Source organism: Lepidochelys olivacea (assembly GCF_965140295.1).
Source record: "Lepidochelys olivacea isolate rLepOli2 genome assembly, chromosome: 7".
NCBI classification, from domain to species: Eukaryota; Metazoa; Chordata; order Testudines; family Cheloniidae; genus Lepidochelys; species Lepidochelys olivacea.
Genome location: NC_140417.1, coordinates 41,919,582 through 41,937,671, shown reverse-complemented (window position 1 = coordinate 41,937,671; position 18,090 = coordinate 41,919,582). Strand labels below are relative to the sequence as shown.

The 18,090-nt window shown below is 45.8% G+C and overlaps 1 protein-coding gene across 1 annotated transcript in view; it reads left to right on the top strand.

Annotated features, from left to right (window-relative positions):
- The window catches only part of IPPK (inositol-pentakisphosphate 2-kinase), a 98,018-nt gene that overhangs the window by 44,560 nt on the left and 35,368 nt on the right, over window positions 1-18,090 (top strand). Inside the window, exon 3 of the mRNA XM_084635183.1 lies at window positions 6,921-7,016. Coding sequence (XP_084491309.1) covers window positions 6,921-7,016 — 96 coding nt within the window. The remainder of the gene's footprint in view (window positions 1-6,920; window positions 7,017-18,090) is intronic.

Sequence of the window (18,090 nt, the reverse complement as noted above, 5' to 3'; positions counted from 1 at the left end):
TTTCCGTTCCAGGGAAGGTGTTTGCACCTGTTTTGCTGGCATGCCTGGAGCCTTCACGACATCAGAAATGTCATCCCCAACAGTCAGGCTCTATGAGGAACAGGTCCACATTAGATGCCATTCTGGTCCTTCGCTTGCTGTCGGAGATGCATCGTGAGTTCAGGAAGCCCCTGCATGTAGCATATGTTGATCTTAAGGCTGCATTTGATTCAGTAGACCATGTTGTGTTATGGAAGGCCTTAAAGGACGTAGGTGTCCCTACCACTCTGCTGGACTTGATTAGAGAGCTGCATAATGGAACCACTGCCCATGTACGTTGGGGGAACCGGATGTCAGCGCCTTTTAAATCAGTATCTGGTTTTAGGCAGGGTTGCGTTTTGGCTCCTGCACTCTTTTTTGTCAGGCAGTGGATTTTATAATGCAGCATTCTGTCAGGTCCATAGGCCTTGAGATCGGTGATCTCTCACTCACAGACCTTGACTACACTGATGACGTTCTTTTAGTACAGAGCCCTGACAGGTTTCATGAGGCACTCGAGCATATGGAGGGGGAGTCAACTAAGAATGGTCTCAATGTTTCATGGTCAAAGACAAAACTGCAAAATCTAGGACCAGGTCCGCCTGTGACTCCAATCACTTTGAACAACGAAACCATCAAATCAGTTTCCAGCTTTTGCCATTAGGGTTCTATACTTAACAGCTTCTCTAATTCTCACATGGAGGTTCTCCATCAAATTGGCATTGGACTGTTTCCAGTGGATATGGAATCAACGTCGTCTTAGTATGATAACCAAGTTCAGGATTTATTCGACCTGTACCCTTCCCATACTGTTGTACGGGTGCGAAACATGGACGCTACACCATGCATACTGGACAAAGCTGAAGGCTTTCCACACAAAATGTCAACGTCATATATTGGGCATAAAGTGGAATGACTTCATCTGTAATGCAGATGTTTATGGTCATTCGGATTTACAGACTACTGGGGCCATTGTCCGCAGGCGGCACCTTATGCTTTTTGGATATGTCGCAAGGATGCCACAAGACGTTCCAGCAAACGCCATTCTCCAGGTGGCTTCTAACATTCGGGATAAAATTCCACCAACCTAGGGGTGGAGGTGGCCCAGCGGCAGACCCCACTATTACATGGGTTCATTAAGTCTGTTCCGATGTTGGATTTTCAGGCCGTCAAGCTTTCGCAGTTGAACAGGAACGGACCAAATGGCAAACAATTGCTACAGCCGACTGTTTGGCTAAGCGTAGAAGAAGAAAAAGAATGCTGTCCCAGTTTATCACACAATACTCAGTTCGCTGCTTTGTTTCTAAGCCATAAGGGGGTAATTTGCATAATACAAATAGTCCTGAAGCTGACGGTAATATGCAGATATTAAAACAAACCAACAAAAAACCCTTATTGGATTATGTGCAGACTGGCCAGGTAGCCAAGAAGAAGCTCATGTTTTTAATCTTTATATTGAGTGACCCTCCTGTTGGAGGCATTCAGCACTCAATCTTACAAATATTACACTTAAAGAAAAAAAAAAAAAGATCTCCTCTTAAAATTGCTGCTGATGTCCTAATAATTACTTGTATGGAAAACTAACTTTGTCTTTCATTTTCTACCCTTTTTCCATTGTTTGTTTTTGGTTAGTCAGACAATACTCTTGTCAGCAGCTTCCTTTCATTGGTCCTTTTATAGTCAAACCTGCAGTGTTGGCAGAAAGTTTATTGCTGCTTTAAAATTCACATGGAGACCATACGCTGCTCTTACCTCACCCCTTCTCCTCTGCACATCCCGAACAGTGGGTTTTTTACCCACGAAAGCTTATGCCCAAATAAATCTGTTAGTCTTTAAGGTGTCACAGGAGGGATAGTGTGCATCATCTGTGCAAACACTGCTGTAGCATGTTATGGAATTGAGTTCTGAAGTGGAGCTGATTTGCGCTGGTTTCAGCATTCCATATTTTGGCTGACAGGCACTGTGATTGTCAGACTGTGGTTTGAAAATCCTTTTTGTATTTTAAATAGGATATTATATAATTTTAATGTTATGACATCCTATTCATATTTAGAAATGACTAGTTTTTCTTGGAACAGAACCGAAGACTTAATATTTGACCCTGGAGGAGTTGTTTATCAACTTGAAGACCAAAGCTGTGTACCCAGCTGAGAAACCATGACTTTAGAAGCCCAGTAATTTGACAGCCATGGAAGTTGAGAGACAGAAAAGGCCTTCTAGTTCATTTGTCTGCAATGGAGGATTGCTTTGTAGGTATAATCTGTCATAAACCTCTAAGCACAGAAATGTGGCCTCACCTAATGCAAAAGAATTTAAAAAGAGAGTGCTGGAACAAAGGGTCTTCTTACACAGGTGGGGAGGAATATGGCTGCCTTTAGGCAGCCTGTTTTCAGTCCTGCCAGCATGGTATCCTGCTGAGATTTGTTGCCTGCTAACCAACTTTTTTTTTTTGGGGGGGGGGGGGGAAGGAGAGCGGGTTCATGAGTCAAGAAACAAGAAATCAATTATAATCTATTGAGAGGTCATTGTTTAGTACTGAATATTCAATATTGGCTTCTGGTTTAGGTACATTTCAAGCAAAACAGAGAATATTCCTTTCCTTAACCTTTCCCAAGGCTCACTTGAGCCTCCACAAAAGATCCTAAGGGAGAGCCAGCCTCACAGTTGGAAAAAAACAAAACACTAGGGGTAATGCTACTTGAGTTAATTAAATAAGACAAATTTTAATTTTTCTAGAATGACAAAAATGCCATCTAAACACTTGCTTCTTTCTCTTCCTACTTGTTTATATAATAGTTTATTATATAATCTTTTTTTCATATTGGTAATCCCTATTGGTTAATGGAAATCATACTATGCTAATACAGATAAGTAAGCTCAGGCTACGTCTACACTACAGAGCTTTGTCAACGAAAATTATGCCACTTTAATTAAACCTCTGTCTATGCTCCTTGTGTCGGCAGAGCACATCCACACTAGCAGCTCTAGAATTGACACAGAGCAGTGCACTGTGGGTAGCCACCCCATTGTACAACTGGCCACAAAGTGTTTTGGGAAGGGTTTGTAATGCCTCATGGGGCAGGTAGTGTCACATGATGCAGGTTTCTCAATCCTATCGTTCCATGGGCATCCTACTAGATCGCCAGCTGCTTTTCAACGGAAGTGTTTGGGGAGGTGGGAGGGAAAGTGTGTGACGGGCAGTGTGTGTGTGGGAGACACAGTGTGTGTTGGAGAGTATATCGGCATGCTGTGTCTAAGTTCAGACAGCAGCCTGAGCAGTCAATCCCGAGGCAGGGGAAGAGGTACCCTCCCTCCCCCAAGTTCCCTGTAAGCTGTGCAACAGCCTATTTAGCACTGCACAGGCACACAGGGAACCCACCCGGGTGGGGACCTGCCACAGCCGGGGGAGGGGCGCCCCTGCCCCCAACTCAGCCTGTGGCCTGTACCTGCTTCAGCCAGATCAGGCCTGGCTCCAGAGGGACACCTGTCCTACTGGGGCCAGAGGAGGGGTGCCTATCCTGCAGCCCCAGAACTCCCGCAGCAGGGAGAAGCACCTTTCCCCGCCAGCCCAGGTGCTGCTACTGGGGGAGAGTGCTGGGGGGAGTCCTCTCTCCCGACTGTAGCCCCAGAGCACCCTGCACCCCAAATCCCTCATCCCCAGAGCCCTCAGCCCTGAGTCCCTCATCCCTGGCCCCACCCTAGAGCCCACATCCAGAGCCTTCACACCTCTGCACCCCAACCCTCTGCCCCAGCCCGAGCCCCTCATCCCTGGCCGAACTCCTCAGCCCTACCCCCACCACATGAATTTTGTTATGTGCACCAATATGAAAGTGATATAATAGAATCATAGAATATCAGGGTTGGAAGGGACCTCAGGAGGTTATCTAGTCCAACCCCCTGCTCAAAGCAGGACCAATCCCCAACTAAATCATCCCAGCCAGGGCTTTGTCAAGCCTGACCTTAAAAACTTCTAAGGAAGGAGATTCTACCACCTCCCTAGGTAACGCATTCCAGTGTTTCACCACCCTCCTAGTGAAGAAGTTTTTCCTAATATCCAACCTAAACCTCCCCCACTGCAACTTGAGACCATTACTCCTTGTCCTGTCCTCTTCTACCACTGAGAATAGTCTAGAACCATCCTCTCTGGAACCACCTCTCAGGTAGTTGAAAGCAGCTATCAGATCCCCTCTCATTCTTCTCTTCCGCAGACTAAACAATCCCAGTTCCCTCAGCCTCTCCTTATAACTCATGTGTTCCAGACCCCTAATCATTTTTGTTGCCCTTTGCTGGACTCTCTCCAATTTATCCACATCCTTCTTGTAGTGTGGGGCCCAAAACTGGACACAGTACTCCAGATGAGGCCTCACCAATGTCGAATAGAGGGGAACGATCACGTCTCTCGATCTGCTCGCTATGCCCCTACTTATACATCCCAAAATGCCATTGGCCTTCTTGGGAACAAGGGCACACTGCTGACTCATATCCAGCTTCTCGTCCACTGTCACCCCTAGGTCCTTTTCCGCAGAACTGCTGCCTAGCCATTCGGTCCCTAGTCTGTAGCTGTGCATTGGGTTCTTCCGTCCTAAGTGCAGGACCCTGCACTTATCCTTATTGAACCTCATCAGATTTCTTTTGGCCCAATCCTCCAATTTGTCTAGGTCCCTCTGTATCCTATCCCTGCCCTCCAGCGTATCAACCACTCCTCCCAGTTTAGTATCATCCGCAAATTTGCTGAGAGTGCAATCCACACCATTCTCCAGATCATTTATGAAGATATTGAACAAAACCGGCCCCAGGACCGACCCCTGGGGCACTCCCCTTGACACCGGCTGCCAACTAGACATGGAGCCATTGATCACTACCCGTTGAGCCCGACAATCTAGCCAACTGTCTACCCACCTTATAGTGCATTCATCTAGCCCGTACTTCTGTCACACATCACCTTCATATTGGTGCAGGTAACAAAATTCATTCCGCACATGCATGGGGAATAATTAGAGGGAACACTGTACTCCCCCTCTCCACATCAGCCCCCAACTCTGTTACAGCACAGCAGTCCCCCTCAGCTCTCTGCATCTGCAGCCCACTCTGCCTGCCACTGTGTTCCTAGTGCCTGGGAGAGCAGGATTCCACATTAATGGTTCTGTGATTCCCTTAGAGTTCTCCCACAGCCTCCGCAGATACCGGGAGCAGCATCCTCAGCAGCTCTGTGAGCTCTCCATGCTGAAGAATGTCATAGCTTTCTGGAGTTTTGAAAGGGGAGGGGTGCATGCCTACAGGGCAGCCAAGTTCAAAACAGTGAGCAGAGTGGTCGTAGTGGGGATTGTGGGACACTGGGGGAGGTCAGTAACGGCGACATAATGAACGGCAGTGTCTACACTGATGTTTTAACTTCGATGCGAAAAACTCTATGCGTCTTGTTGAGGTGGTTTTATTTTGCCACCAAAAGCAGCTTTGTAGTGTATGCACCCCTACTGTTTTGTTGGCAAAACGCAGTGTAGATGAGGCCCCGTATTTGTGTAGTCCATATACGTTAGTTATTCGTTAAGAAGTTTCATTGTGGAAAAACTAATCTGACTAGGTAAACAGTATTAAATCGTACAGTTTGTGTCATCTGTAGAACTGTACATGGGTAAAGGCCTTTTAGTTTTTGCTTCAGAAGTGCTGAAAGCTCTCCCAAAGCTAGGATTCTCAGACCGTTTTGAGATATAAAATTAAACATATTATAGATGACCTGTTAATTCACACTTCAGGTTGCATAAAGAAATGCACCAGCTACAGTATCTGATTAATCAGTTGAATAATTCACCCCACTTATTGGCCTGAGAACTAAGTTTACCAGACCTAATTGAAAAATACCTATATCACTACAGCCCTAACAGTCATGCACCCTTCAGTTTAAAAAAAAAAAAAAAATACACAACTGTGCACTGTTTATATAATCTGTTTATGTAACATGTTTTTAGTCTGTTTCAGATTTAATACATTTCTGTATCTGTTTTCTTCTCTCTCTGATGGTATAGTCCCTTTTATTCTTTTCTCTTACTTTCCTTACTATGTGTTCTCTACCTTCTATTTGCTGTTGTCCCTCAGATTTTTCACTCTTCTCTCTTCCACATCAGTGTAAAAATCCCCCTTTCTCCTCTGTTCTTAATCACAGCCACTCAGATACTTGCTCATCAATTTACTCCCACCCTCTTATACATAGGGTTTAAAACCCACAGAAGACTAAACTACAATAAGGGGGCACATTGTCTAGGGGCAACAACTAGGTAAAAGTCAGGTAAAATTAAAGGCTGCTCTCATTCTCAACCCCTCTGTCTGCGGGTAGGAAGGAATATAATCTCCCTGTTTAACCACCATAGATCCTCCTGGCTGCTGCAAGCGTGGCAGTGACAGTAGAGAGGGGTTTTGGCTAATCCACTATTTCACTGTCTCCTTTTTTCAATCCTTTCATTATCTGCCTTTACTGCTTTTGCTCAGAAATTTCCTGAACATAAGTAGAGGGAAACTGATCTGATTCTTGAAAGTTTTACTGCTACCCATAAGATTTCAGATAGCAGCAGTGAAATGGATCATAGTACTATTTATGTCAATATGCAGTTTTTACCAAAGCTGTGAGCAACAGCACAGGCACTTGTGCAGCTTGTCTGCAGACTCAACAAGGCATTGCTGTGTGAATTTCCTCTTGCTTCGTGTTCGGAAAATTATATTTGCAACTGTAAGGGCTAGAAACTTACTTTAATTTCAGTGACAGCTTTAGGATCTCCAGAAGTTGATGGCACTTGCCCCCAATTATTTGGAAATTTTCTAAGACAAGTGAATATTTCAGGTGCTGTATATTATTATTATTATTATTGCATGCATTCACTTATGACCATGTACTATTCTTTCTTTTTCAGGCACCAGAGGAAATCTTACGCCACCTGCAAAACATAGTAGACTTCGGAAAACACGTCATGAAACAGTTTTTTGGGGAGAAATATGTTCATTATGGGGTAATCATTTTATCCTTTAACTTGTATAGTTTAAGTGCTTATCCATTAGAAACATTCTATAGGTGATTTTGCTTGATGCAAAGTATGCAGACCTTTTTGTGCGTGTTGTCCATATGAGATGCACAGCTTTGACCAGAGCTCGTGGTCTGCACTGTCTCCATATTCTTCATTGTGATCAGATCATTAGATTTTGCCCAATGGACTGAGCCATTGAAGATTATCAGTTTGGAAGTGTTGGAGGTAGTGGTTGGTGGGGGTGGGAGTGAAAGCTTCCATGCCTCTAAATTTGGAAGACTCCACCATCTGTGGCGGCTGTGTACTGTTTTGCCACAGATTTGGTGGCGGGGAGAGAAGAGATCTGGTTTATAGCTGTTGTCCTGGATTACAGGGCAATGAGGGGGCTCTTGTTTCCTGGTGGGCCAGGTCAAGGTGGCTTCTTGAGACCTCAGACATGAGTAAGACACACAGGAGAGATTTGTGAAGAAAATCAAACCTCTCATGCTGGAATGTTGGTTTTTATGGCATAGAAGTTACATCCATGAGTTTTTATGGTACCAGACTCAATCTGGTGCTACCTGCTTTCATTGATTTTTTTTTTTTTTTTTAATACTGTGTCATGAATTACTGGGACTGTGGCACATCCAACTCACTGAAATGAGTCAGGGTTCCTGTGGAAAAAATATCATACGATCATATGTGAAAAATGTGGGAGACAGCTGTATCTTGAACGAATAGTGTGTATGTCTTTTTCTATATGATTACTATCATGCTCTCTGCTACACTGGGAGCAAAGAGTTAACTCAGTCCTGGGAGGTTTTACGCATTACTAGGAAACCAACCTGTGACTTGAATTCTGTTGTTGGTGCTCATAAAATGGCTTTTTTGTGAAGTGGGGGGCACTGTCTTTGGGTCAAACTGAGAGGCAGGGGTGCAGTCTGCCTCACTGGCAGTCCAAATTCCTGAGGCATGAGGGGCCGACCTAAAATTGCAAGAAAAATGTAGGTTTTAGTAAGATAACATCTATAGGCATTTTGATTTAATCGTTTCCCTCTTTGTTTCTATGGTTAAATAAACAATAGTTTGTTTTGAGCAGACTGGTTACTGCATTTTCATATTGATCACAAATGCTGAGGGGAAGTCTACCACAGTGGCCACGACCCAACTGGGCCCGCTGAAGACATGGCTGGTGAGGAGGGGTGCTGTGAGCTTGCAACATAGTCTAAAAGTGGGGAGAATTAGAGGGATTGCACTGTAAGAGAAGAACAGGCCCATCCCGTGGAAAGGGTGCCCATAGGGTGACTGAGTGAGGGATTGGTGACCATGCACCCTGTGTTCACACCCAAAACACTATTGTAATAATCTTGTATAAAATATGCTGTGTGATGTATCGTTTGAAAACTAGTAACTCACTGGTCAATAATATCATGGTGAAATTCATGTAGCAACATTACATGTAAAGTTATGAACATAAGCTGAAGTTATGACCTGAAATGTGTTTATCAGACAAGTCTGGGGAAGAGGCAAACCAGTTTCTCGAAGACAAAGGACAAGGCAACGCCTCTAGCCAGGTGTCATGAAAGTTGATTGGCAATCACTTTCAAATGGCCATTCTTTGGCAGCAAAGGAGGGAAGGAACAGATAGCTTTGCATTTTAACAAACAGCAGCATGGAACCTCAAGAGCCCATGTCTCCATCCTCACTGCTGGAAGGAACTATATCTAGGGGTAACTCTCAGGAAAATGCATTTCAGAGTGTAACTGGACTATAAATGAGAGGGGTAAAAACACCCCAGGTATGTTATCTTTCACTCTCACTTTTTCACTTGAGAAGGCAAAGGAAATAGCCCTTTGGGGGCTGATCCTGACTTAAAAAATTTGGTCAGCAGTGTTGCTGGGAACCTGTGGTAAGAATTTTTACCTTGAACCAAGCCTAGTTTGTTTCATTACTAGTTTTATCTTCCTTTCTCTAGTAACCATTTCTGACTTCAATGATTTATACTTGTACTCACTTAAAATCTACCTTTGTAGTTAAATAAACTTGTTTTATTCTTTAATCAAAACTAATCCAGTATTGTTTAAACTGAACTGTTTTAGTTGAAGTAGCAAACTGTTGTACATTGACCCCTTACAGTGGCTACGGACTTCTAATAACTGAACTGCCCTGGAGAGGGCTGGACAGTGCAGAACACACGCTTTTGGGGAAAATCCTGGACTAGCAGCATGTTGGGGGTCGCCCTGAAAGTAGTAACCAAGGTTGGTGGAAGCTAATGTGAGTGGAGTATGGCTGGCAGACGGCAGCTATACACAGACACTCAGGGTGTTACCTGCAGGCTGGAATGCTGTTTGAGAGTGGCACAGGTGGGAGCTACAGCAGCAAAGCATTGTGCGGCACCCAGGGTTGCAGGGCAGGGGGTGACACAACCCCTCACTAGTCTGGATTGCATCCCAGAATGTCATAGGGTCAAAGGTACAGCTTGCCCTGAACTATAACATCATGTAATTAAAGACTATCATAGTGCACATGTAAAAAGGAGACTAAGGCAACATTAATTCTGGCATTTCCTAACTTTGGAGTGTTTGACGTTGCAACCTAAATCCCATTATTTTAATGTAGCTTTGTTGTATTTAATGTCATACAGATTACAGGTCACAAACATTTTAATAGTTGCATCTTAACTACCTTATTGGGACCGCTTTTTTTTTTTTGTTCTGCATATAAAGTCTTAGTGATCATGAGCTTGAAAATGCAAAGCTTAGAAGGACCAATTTAAAATGTCTAAACATATTAAATAGCCTTTCTAGACGCAAAATGACACAATTTTAATGTCTCTCATGACCTTCTGGAGCTAGAAGTGGAGGCTGTATGTCCCATTCTGAAGGGAGAAAGCTCCCATTTCTATCCTGCTAGGGTTATGAGTTCTGTTGTTGGTGCATAGGTAAATAATATCCTTTCTGGACCTTGACACAACTTTTGTTGTCAGGAAATTCTATATTTGAGGACAGGGGAAGGTAAAAACATTTTCTGTTAAGTTGATTTAAAAAATAAATAAATCTGAAATTGCTTAGAATAAGTTCCAGGGTAAGAGTAGTAGTAGTAGGGGGGAAAGTTTAGGTGAGGTAGGATAGTGTTGTGATTAAGATACTTGACTGAGATTCAGGAGATATGGGATAATTTGTCAGTTGGCTATAGATGAACTTAGTGTCCTTGAGCAATGCACTTAATCTTGCTGCACCTCAGTTCACCATCTGTAAAATGTGGATAATACTTCCTACCTTACTAGGCTATAATGAGGATAAATTTATTACCTTTTGCAAGGTGCTTAGATAGTACAGTGACTGGGACCATAAAAATACCAAGATGGAAAAGAATATGATAAAACGACTTAAGACCTGATTCTTCAGTTAAGTCACCTGGATATCATCTGTATGCCCTGGTCTACACTAGGACTTTAGGTCAAATTTAGCAGCGTTAAATGGATGTAAAGCTGCACCCATCCACACGATGAAGCCCTTTTAGTTCGACTTAAAGGGGTCTTAAAATCGATTTCCGTACTCCACCCCTGACAAGTGGATTAGCGCTTAAATCAGCCTTGCCGGGTCGAATTTGGGGTACTGTGGACACAATTCGACGGTATTGGCCTCCGGGAGCTATCCCAGAGTGCTCTATTGTGACTGCTCTGGACAGCACTCTCAACTCAGACAGGAAAAGAACTGCGAACTTTTGAATCTCATTTCCTGTTTGGCCAGCGTGGCAAGCTGCAGGTGACCATGCAGAGCTCATCAACAGAGGTGACTGTGATGGAATCCCAGAATCGCAGAAGAGCTCCAGCATGGACTGAACGGGAGGTACGGGATCTGATCACTGTATGGGGAGAGGAATCCGTGCTATCAGAACTCCGTTCCAATTTTCGAAATGCCAAAACCTTTGTCAAAATCTCCCAGGGCATGAAGGACAGAGGCCATAACAGGGATCCGAAGCAGTGCCGCGTGAAACTTAAGGAGCTGAGGCAAGCCTACCAGAAAACCAGAGAGGCAAACAGCCGCACCGGGTCAGAGCCCCAAACATGCCGCTTCTATGATGAGCTGCATACCATTTTAGGGGGTTCAGCCACCACTACCCCAGCCATGTTGTTTGACTCCTTCAATGGAGATGGAGGCAACACGGAAGCAGGTTTTGGGGACGAAGAAGATGATGATGATGATGAGGTTGTAGATAGCTCACAGCAAGCAAGCGGAGAAACCGGTTTTCCCGACAGCCAGGAACTGTTTCTCACCCTGGACCTGGAGCCAGTACCCCCCAAACCCACCCAAGGCTGCCTCCTGGACCCGGCAGGCGGAGAAGGGACCTCCGGTCAGTGTACCTTTAAAAATACTATACATGGTTTAAAAGCAAGCATGTGAAAGGATTAATTTGCAGCAGACAGTGCAGAAGGACTGCATGCCATCCACATCTCTTGCCTGCCGGCAGAAGATGATACAGTACGACTGCTAGCAATCCGTATCACCTGCCTGCTCACCATAAGACGGTTCAATAGGACTGACTGCAGGACTAAAGAGAATGACCTGGTCAAGTCACTCCAAATTTAGTCCCTGCGCCCATGTCTGCCCAGGCGCTCCTGGCCGATGTGGCCAGGAGCACCTCGGACATGACGATGACGGCTACCAGTCATATTGCACCGTCTGCTGCCAGAAGGCAATGGGTTGCTGCTACTGTGTAGCAATGCAGTACCACGTCTGCCAGCACCCAGGAGACATAGGGTGACGGTTACCTGAGCAGGCTCCATGCTTGCTGTGGCATGGCGTCTGCACAGGTAACTCAGGAAAAAAGGCACGAAACGATTGTCTGCCCTTGCTTTCACGGAGGGAGGGAGGGAGGGAACGGGGGCCTGACGATATGTACCCAGAACCACCCGCAACAATGTTTTAGCCCCATCAGGCATTGGGATCTCAACCCAGAATTCCAATGGGCAGCGGAGACTGCGGGAACTGTGGGATAGCTACCCACAGTGCAACACTCCGGAAGTCAACGCTTGCCTCGGTACTGTGGAAGCACTCCACCGAGTTAATGAACTTAATGCACTTAGAGCATTTTCTGTGGGGACACACACACTTGAATATATAAAACTGATTTCTAAAAAACCGACTTCTATAAATTCGACCTTATTCCGTAGTGTAGACATACCCTATGTAAGGAGGGCATGGGGAGGAGGGGAAAGGGGGGGAGAATGGCATTGTCAACTTTATCTATGTTTATATGGATATAAATTTAGAAAAAATTGACTTTAGACATCACTATTGTTCCACTGGCAGCTTTATGCCTTAGATAAATTTAGGAGGAACTAGAACTACGTGGTTTTTTGGCTCTGTCTTGTGAGTAAGCTGCTCAGTTTTGTAAAATAAAAGCTCAGTGGAGCTTGCAGTATAAATAGGGCACTAGATTTGCTTTTTATTCTGCAGTAAAATCTTGGGTTTAATTAAAAAAGGCAAATTTGGAATATATCTATTGAACAACAAAACAAAAAGTTCTAAAACATTTAACACAGCTAGGACACAACAGGGACTGAAAGCTGTTGGGTTCTCTCATACCACATATAGCTAAATCAACTCCACAATGGGGGCTGGCTTCTGAACACTGGTTACATGATTAATACTGTATTTTGGCTTTTATTTAACTCCGCCCACTCCTCAAGTCTACCTTTAATAGAGTGCAGTCTTTTTTGGTATGGAAGAAGAGACACACATGTAGTAAACCCTAAATCTAAATTGCCAAATTAGGGAAAATGTATTTGAAACTTTATGTGGAATTACAATTCAAGTGGACTTTGCAAATGGTTTTAACTCAACCATTTCACTAAAATAAGAGAATATTACATTGAGATAATGCACAACCTCGAAATTATAGCCACCGATAGAAGAGAATTAGAGTAGCGCACGAACCAGGAGTCTGGTGGCACCTTAAAGAGTAACAGATTTATTTAATTTTTAAGGTGCCAGCGGACTCCTCATTGTTTTTGTGGATGCAGGCTAACACGGCTACCCTTCTGATACTTACTAGCACAAGGTGAGAGATGTCCCTGTTGGTGCTCCACTTCAGGTCAAAGTGCATCCCAGCGCCTTCGTTCGGAGATTTCTACTGCAGTATCCCTACAGGCTGTGCACTCGCTGTGCCTGTCTCTTGAGCTGTTAGTGTTCTAATAGCGCGTGCACAATGTGGACTCCTCAGTTTCTTCTCTACTGTTCCTGGCTAGAGACGGAGTTCAGCCGTGCTCTTTGAGACTAGCAAGTTAGTTTGTTTCTCAGTTTAGTTAGTTTCAGTCATTAGAATTACTACTTGGATAAGTTACATTAGCTGTTACTTCTATTTCTTTTAAAAAACAAAACAAAAAAAAACCTCCGCAGTTTCCGACATGCCTGGTTCCTGAGGCTTCAAGAGATGCACCTCCTGTAAAGATGCCATCCCCATCTTGGACGGCCATTCACAGTGCGTACGCTGTTTGGGGGAGTCTCAAGTACTCCAAAAATGCGTCCACTGTAACTAATTGAAAGCGCGGGTCCACAAGGACAGGGAGCTTAGGCTTAAAATGCTGCTCCTGGAAAACTCCCTCAGACCTACCTCTGACCCTGGCCAGCAAACCTCTGTGACACCCTCCAGAGGCAAAGGAAAAGCCAAAAAATGGCCAGCTTCCTCTCCCCTCAAGAGTCGTTCCTTGGGGAAGAAGTTAAAACCAGCTCTCCAGTCTCCGCTGACTCCAGCTCTGTGGCTCAGCACCTTTCACGTGGCAGGCACCTCAGGCACCGACCGTGAGTCGGCTGCCCCACTACATGGTGCTGAGGCGCAGGGCTTCCAGTTGCCTGCCTCCTTCAGCTCTCCTACGGCCACCTTTGCTAGTATGGCGCCGACAGCACAAGCGGCGGGTGCGGCACGATCCTTTGATCTTGCGGCACTGCTTTTACACTGAGCCTCCTGAGGTCTTCTGCCTCCCTTGCAGTGCCTACCTCAGGGGCTTCTACTCTGGTGAGCCAGCTTCTGCCCCCAGGACAACCTTCGGTGCGCCAGCAGACTCTGCCTTCACCAGCTACACTAGCACCAACTCCTGGTCACTCAGCTCCACAGCAGCTTTTACAGCCAGAGGGTTTAAGGGTGTCCCGTGCTCCTGACTCTACTTTTCTCAGCACCAACCTGTCACCGAGACCTTTAGCACCCTACCTTCAGTACTCCCCTACCACTTCAAGCCCCTCTAGTGAAGTGTGGGAGGAAGAGGAAGAGGAATACAATGACCAGATGTTTTCCTCTCAATACTCTCCCCAGAGTCAGTTATCTACAACTGGGAGACATATTACAGCATGAGCTCCATATCCTCAAGGCTGTCCACACTGGTATGGCAATCCCTGGATGGGACCACCTATGCTCCGCCCGGAGCAATGGCCACCCTGGGGTCCATGGACCTACACCGCACAACACTCAGGTCTTCTGCAGGGTGGCCGGAGGAAAGCTGTCAGACCCTCCCCACTGCCTGCTTACACTGAAACCCAGATAAGACCTGAAGTGGCCACCACCCCTATAGAGAACACTGCCCCACACACCTCTTCTATAGCGATAACACCGCAAGATGCCATGGTACCCCCACCATCTCCCGCTACTGATGAACTTGCTCACTTTCAAGAGTTGTTTCACAGAGTAGCAGAAGAGGTCAAGATTACCCTAGAGGAGGTACCTGAAACACACCATGAGCTTACTGACATCCTGCAAGCTATGACCTCCACCCAAAATAGCCCTACCAATTAATGGGGCCATTATGGAACCTGCTAAAACTATTTGGCAGACCCCAGCTAAAATAACACCCATTAGCAAGAGATTGGACGGAAAATATTTTGTTCCATCTAAGGGTTCTGAGTTTCCATTTGCACACCTGTCACCTAATTCCCTAGTGGTCAACGCAGCCAATTAGAAAAACAAATACCAGCACTTCCGCTACACTCCATCAAACAAAGATAACAAGTGACTGGACTCCTTCGGCCACAGAGTGTGGTGTTCCTCCACTTTTGCAATTTAGAGTAGTGAACTATGTTAACTATGTTAGCGCTCTTAGCAAAATATGACCACAAAAATTATGCTAAGTTAATGCAATTTATTGATGATGTGTCGGGGGATAAACAACAACAATTTAAAGCAGTGGTGTCCGAGGGCCAAATGATCTCCCGCACAGCTCTTCAAGCCACCCTCGATGCTGCGGATGCAGTGGCCAGATCCACAGCCACGGCCGTTGTCAGGCAGCAGTCCTCATGGCTTGTTTCTTCCTCCTTTCCGAAGGAGATACAGAATATGATCAAAGATCTTCCTTTTGTTGGAGACAAGCTCTTCGCCGCTACAACCAATGGGGTCCTTCACTCCATGAGGGATTCCCGTGCCACTCTTTGATTCTTAGGCATCCAAACACCTGCCTCAAAGAAGAGACAATATAGATATCAGCCATACCAATGACCGCATTATCATACCTTTGTGCAACATCCACCTTTCGGACAATATGATACGCAACAACAACAAAGACATAGGCTCAGGAACCAGCGACGTTGCCCTCTGCAAACAACGGTGACGCACCCTCCTAACCAAAATAAATAAATTTGAGGTGTTGGTCGAGGGTATAGAAAACCTCACACCCTCTCCAGCCCCAACTCCAACCAACCATTTTTTTGGAAACGGTTTGCGTCCATTCCTGGCAAACCATCACTACAGACAGATGGGTCCTGGAAATGATCAGATTGGGTTATGCCATCCCCTTCCTCTCCTTACCTCCCACCCACCCTCTCACCCCGTCCCTCTTCAGGGACCCCTCTCACGAGCAATTGCTCTGGGAGGAGGTACAACATATAGGAGCAATAGAGGAAGTACCCCCTCAACCCAGAAGGAAAGGGTTTTTCTCCCACTACTTCTTGATGGAAAAGAAAAAGCGGTGGTTGGGGCCTGATCCTCGATCTTCAACGTTTGAACAAGTTCGTCAAGAAACAGAAATTCTGGATGGTTACTCTCCCATTGATTGGTTTTCAACCCTCGACCTCCAAGATGCGTATTTCTATGTCTCTATCCACCCTGCACATCGTTTCCTCAGGTTTGGTGTGGGAGCGCAGCACTACCAGTACAAGGTCCTCCCTTTTGGCCTTTCCACCGCACCATGTGTCTTCTCCAAGGTGCTAGCAGTTGTAATAGCACATCTCAGAGAAAAAAGGAATCCTCTCATTTCCTTACCTGGACGATTGTCTCCTTAAGTCTCCCACTCAGTGAGAAGTGAACCACACAACTCGTGCAACCCTTCACTGCTTCCACACCTTGGGTCTGCAAATAAACAAAAACAAATCTACCTTACAACCTACCCAACGAAGTGCCCACCTTGATTCCACCGCTGCTCTTGCATCTCTCCCCTAGGCCAGATTCCACACAATGGGCATCCTTATTACCCAGATAAGTGCCAGACTACAGTCCGAGACTCCCTACAGCTCTTAGGACATATGGCCACTTGCACATTTGTGGTCGCAAATACTCGCCTATACATGCAATGCCTTCAGGGTTGGCTAGCCACGGTATAAAACCAAACAAGCACAGGTTACTAACTATGCCCCAGAAAGTCAAGGACTCACTCCTCTGGTGGACCTCTCCCACCAAGCTCTGCACCCAGGATTCCCTTCCAACAAGATCCCCCTTCAATTACCGTCACCACAGATGCATCCCTCACAAGATGGGGAGCACGCATCAGCCACCTCACCACTCAGGGTCTATGGGCCACTTCAGAAAGCAGGCTTCACATAAATTTGCTAGAGCGCCAAGGCCGTACGCAATGCCTGCCTCCATTTCCTTCCCGTCATCCAAAACCACCAAATTCGAATCATGACCGACAACATCACATGCATGTTTTATGTCAGACGGGGGAGCCTGATCACACTCCCTTTGCACAGAGGTGGTAAAACTTTGGAACTGGTGCCTTCAACACAACATCCATTTCTCCGCCTCATACCTGCCAGGTTCTCAGAATACCATTGCAGATGAGCTCAGCCGATCGTTCCCCTTACAGCACGAGTGGGAACTCAATGGCATCATTCTTTCCAACATTTTCCAGACCTGAGGTTATCCCCAACTGAATCTATTCACCACAGCAACAAACAAAAAGTGCCTGACGTTCTGCTCCAGAACAGGCCTGGGGAAACACGGGGGGATGCCTTTATGCTCCCTTGGACCGAGACTCATATATGTGTTCCCACCAATGCTTCTATTGCACAGAGTAATTCAGAAGATATGGACAGAGCCAACATCATTCTCATAGCCCCAGCATGGCCCAGACAACCGTGGTACCCCTTTCTCCTGCGCATGTCAGTCAAGCCACCCATTCCTCTTCCGCCACTCAGGAACCTCCTATCACAATGCAGGGGACAACTATTTCACCCCGACATACGTCTCCACCTGAGGGCCTGGCTGATCAATGATTCTCTAATGCGGAGTTAACATGTTCAGACCAAGTATGCACTGTCTTGCTACACAGCAGAACACACAACACATGACACTACCAGAGCATCAAGATGTGAACCGTTTCCATTTATGCAGGTAGGTAAACAGACCTCTCCAGTTTTCTGCTTCACTCCCACTGATCCTGGATTACCTGTTAGACCTTAAAACATCTGGCCTCTCTACGAGCTCACTCAGGGTCCACCTTGCAGCAATCGCTGCCTTCTGCCATAAGGTTGACAATGTAACTGTCTGCCTATCCAATCACCAAAAGGTTCCTGAAGGGCATCCAGACGCTATACCCGGACGTGAAACCACCTGCTGCACCTTGGGATTTACACCTAGTCCTCAAAGCTCTGATGGCAACACCATTTGAACCGATGGCTACCTGCTCCCTTCTCCATCTATCCATGAAGACCGCCTTCTTCATAGCAATCACATCTGCCAGACGAGTAGGAGAAATGGGGGCGCTTATGGCGGACCCTCCGTATACCACGTTCTTCCACAATAAGGTCACACTCCGCACGTATCCAAGGTTCTTACCTAAGATACTGTTCCTTTCACCTCAATGAACCTATACCCA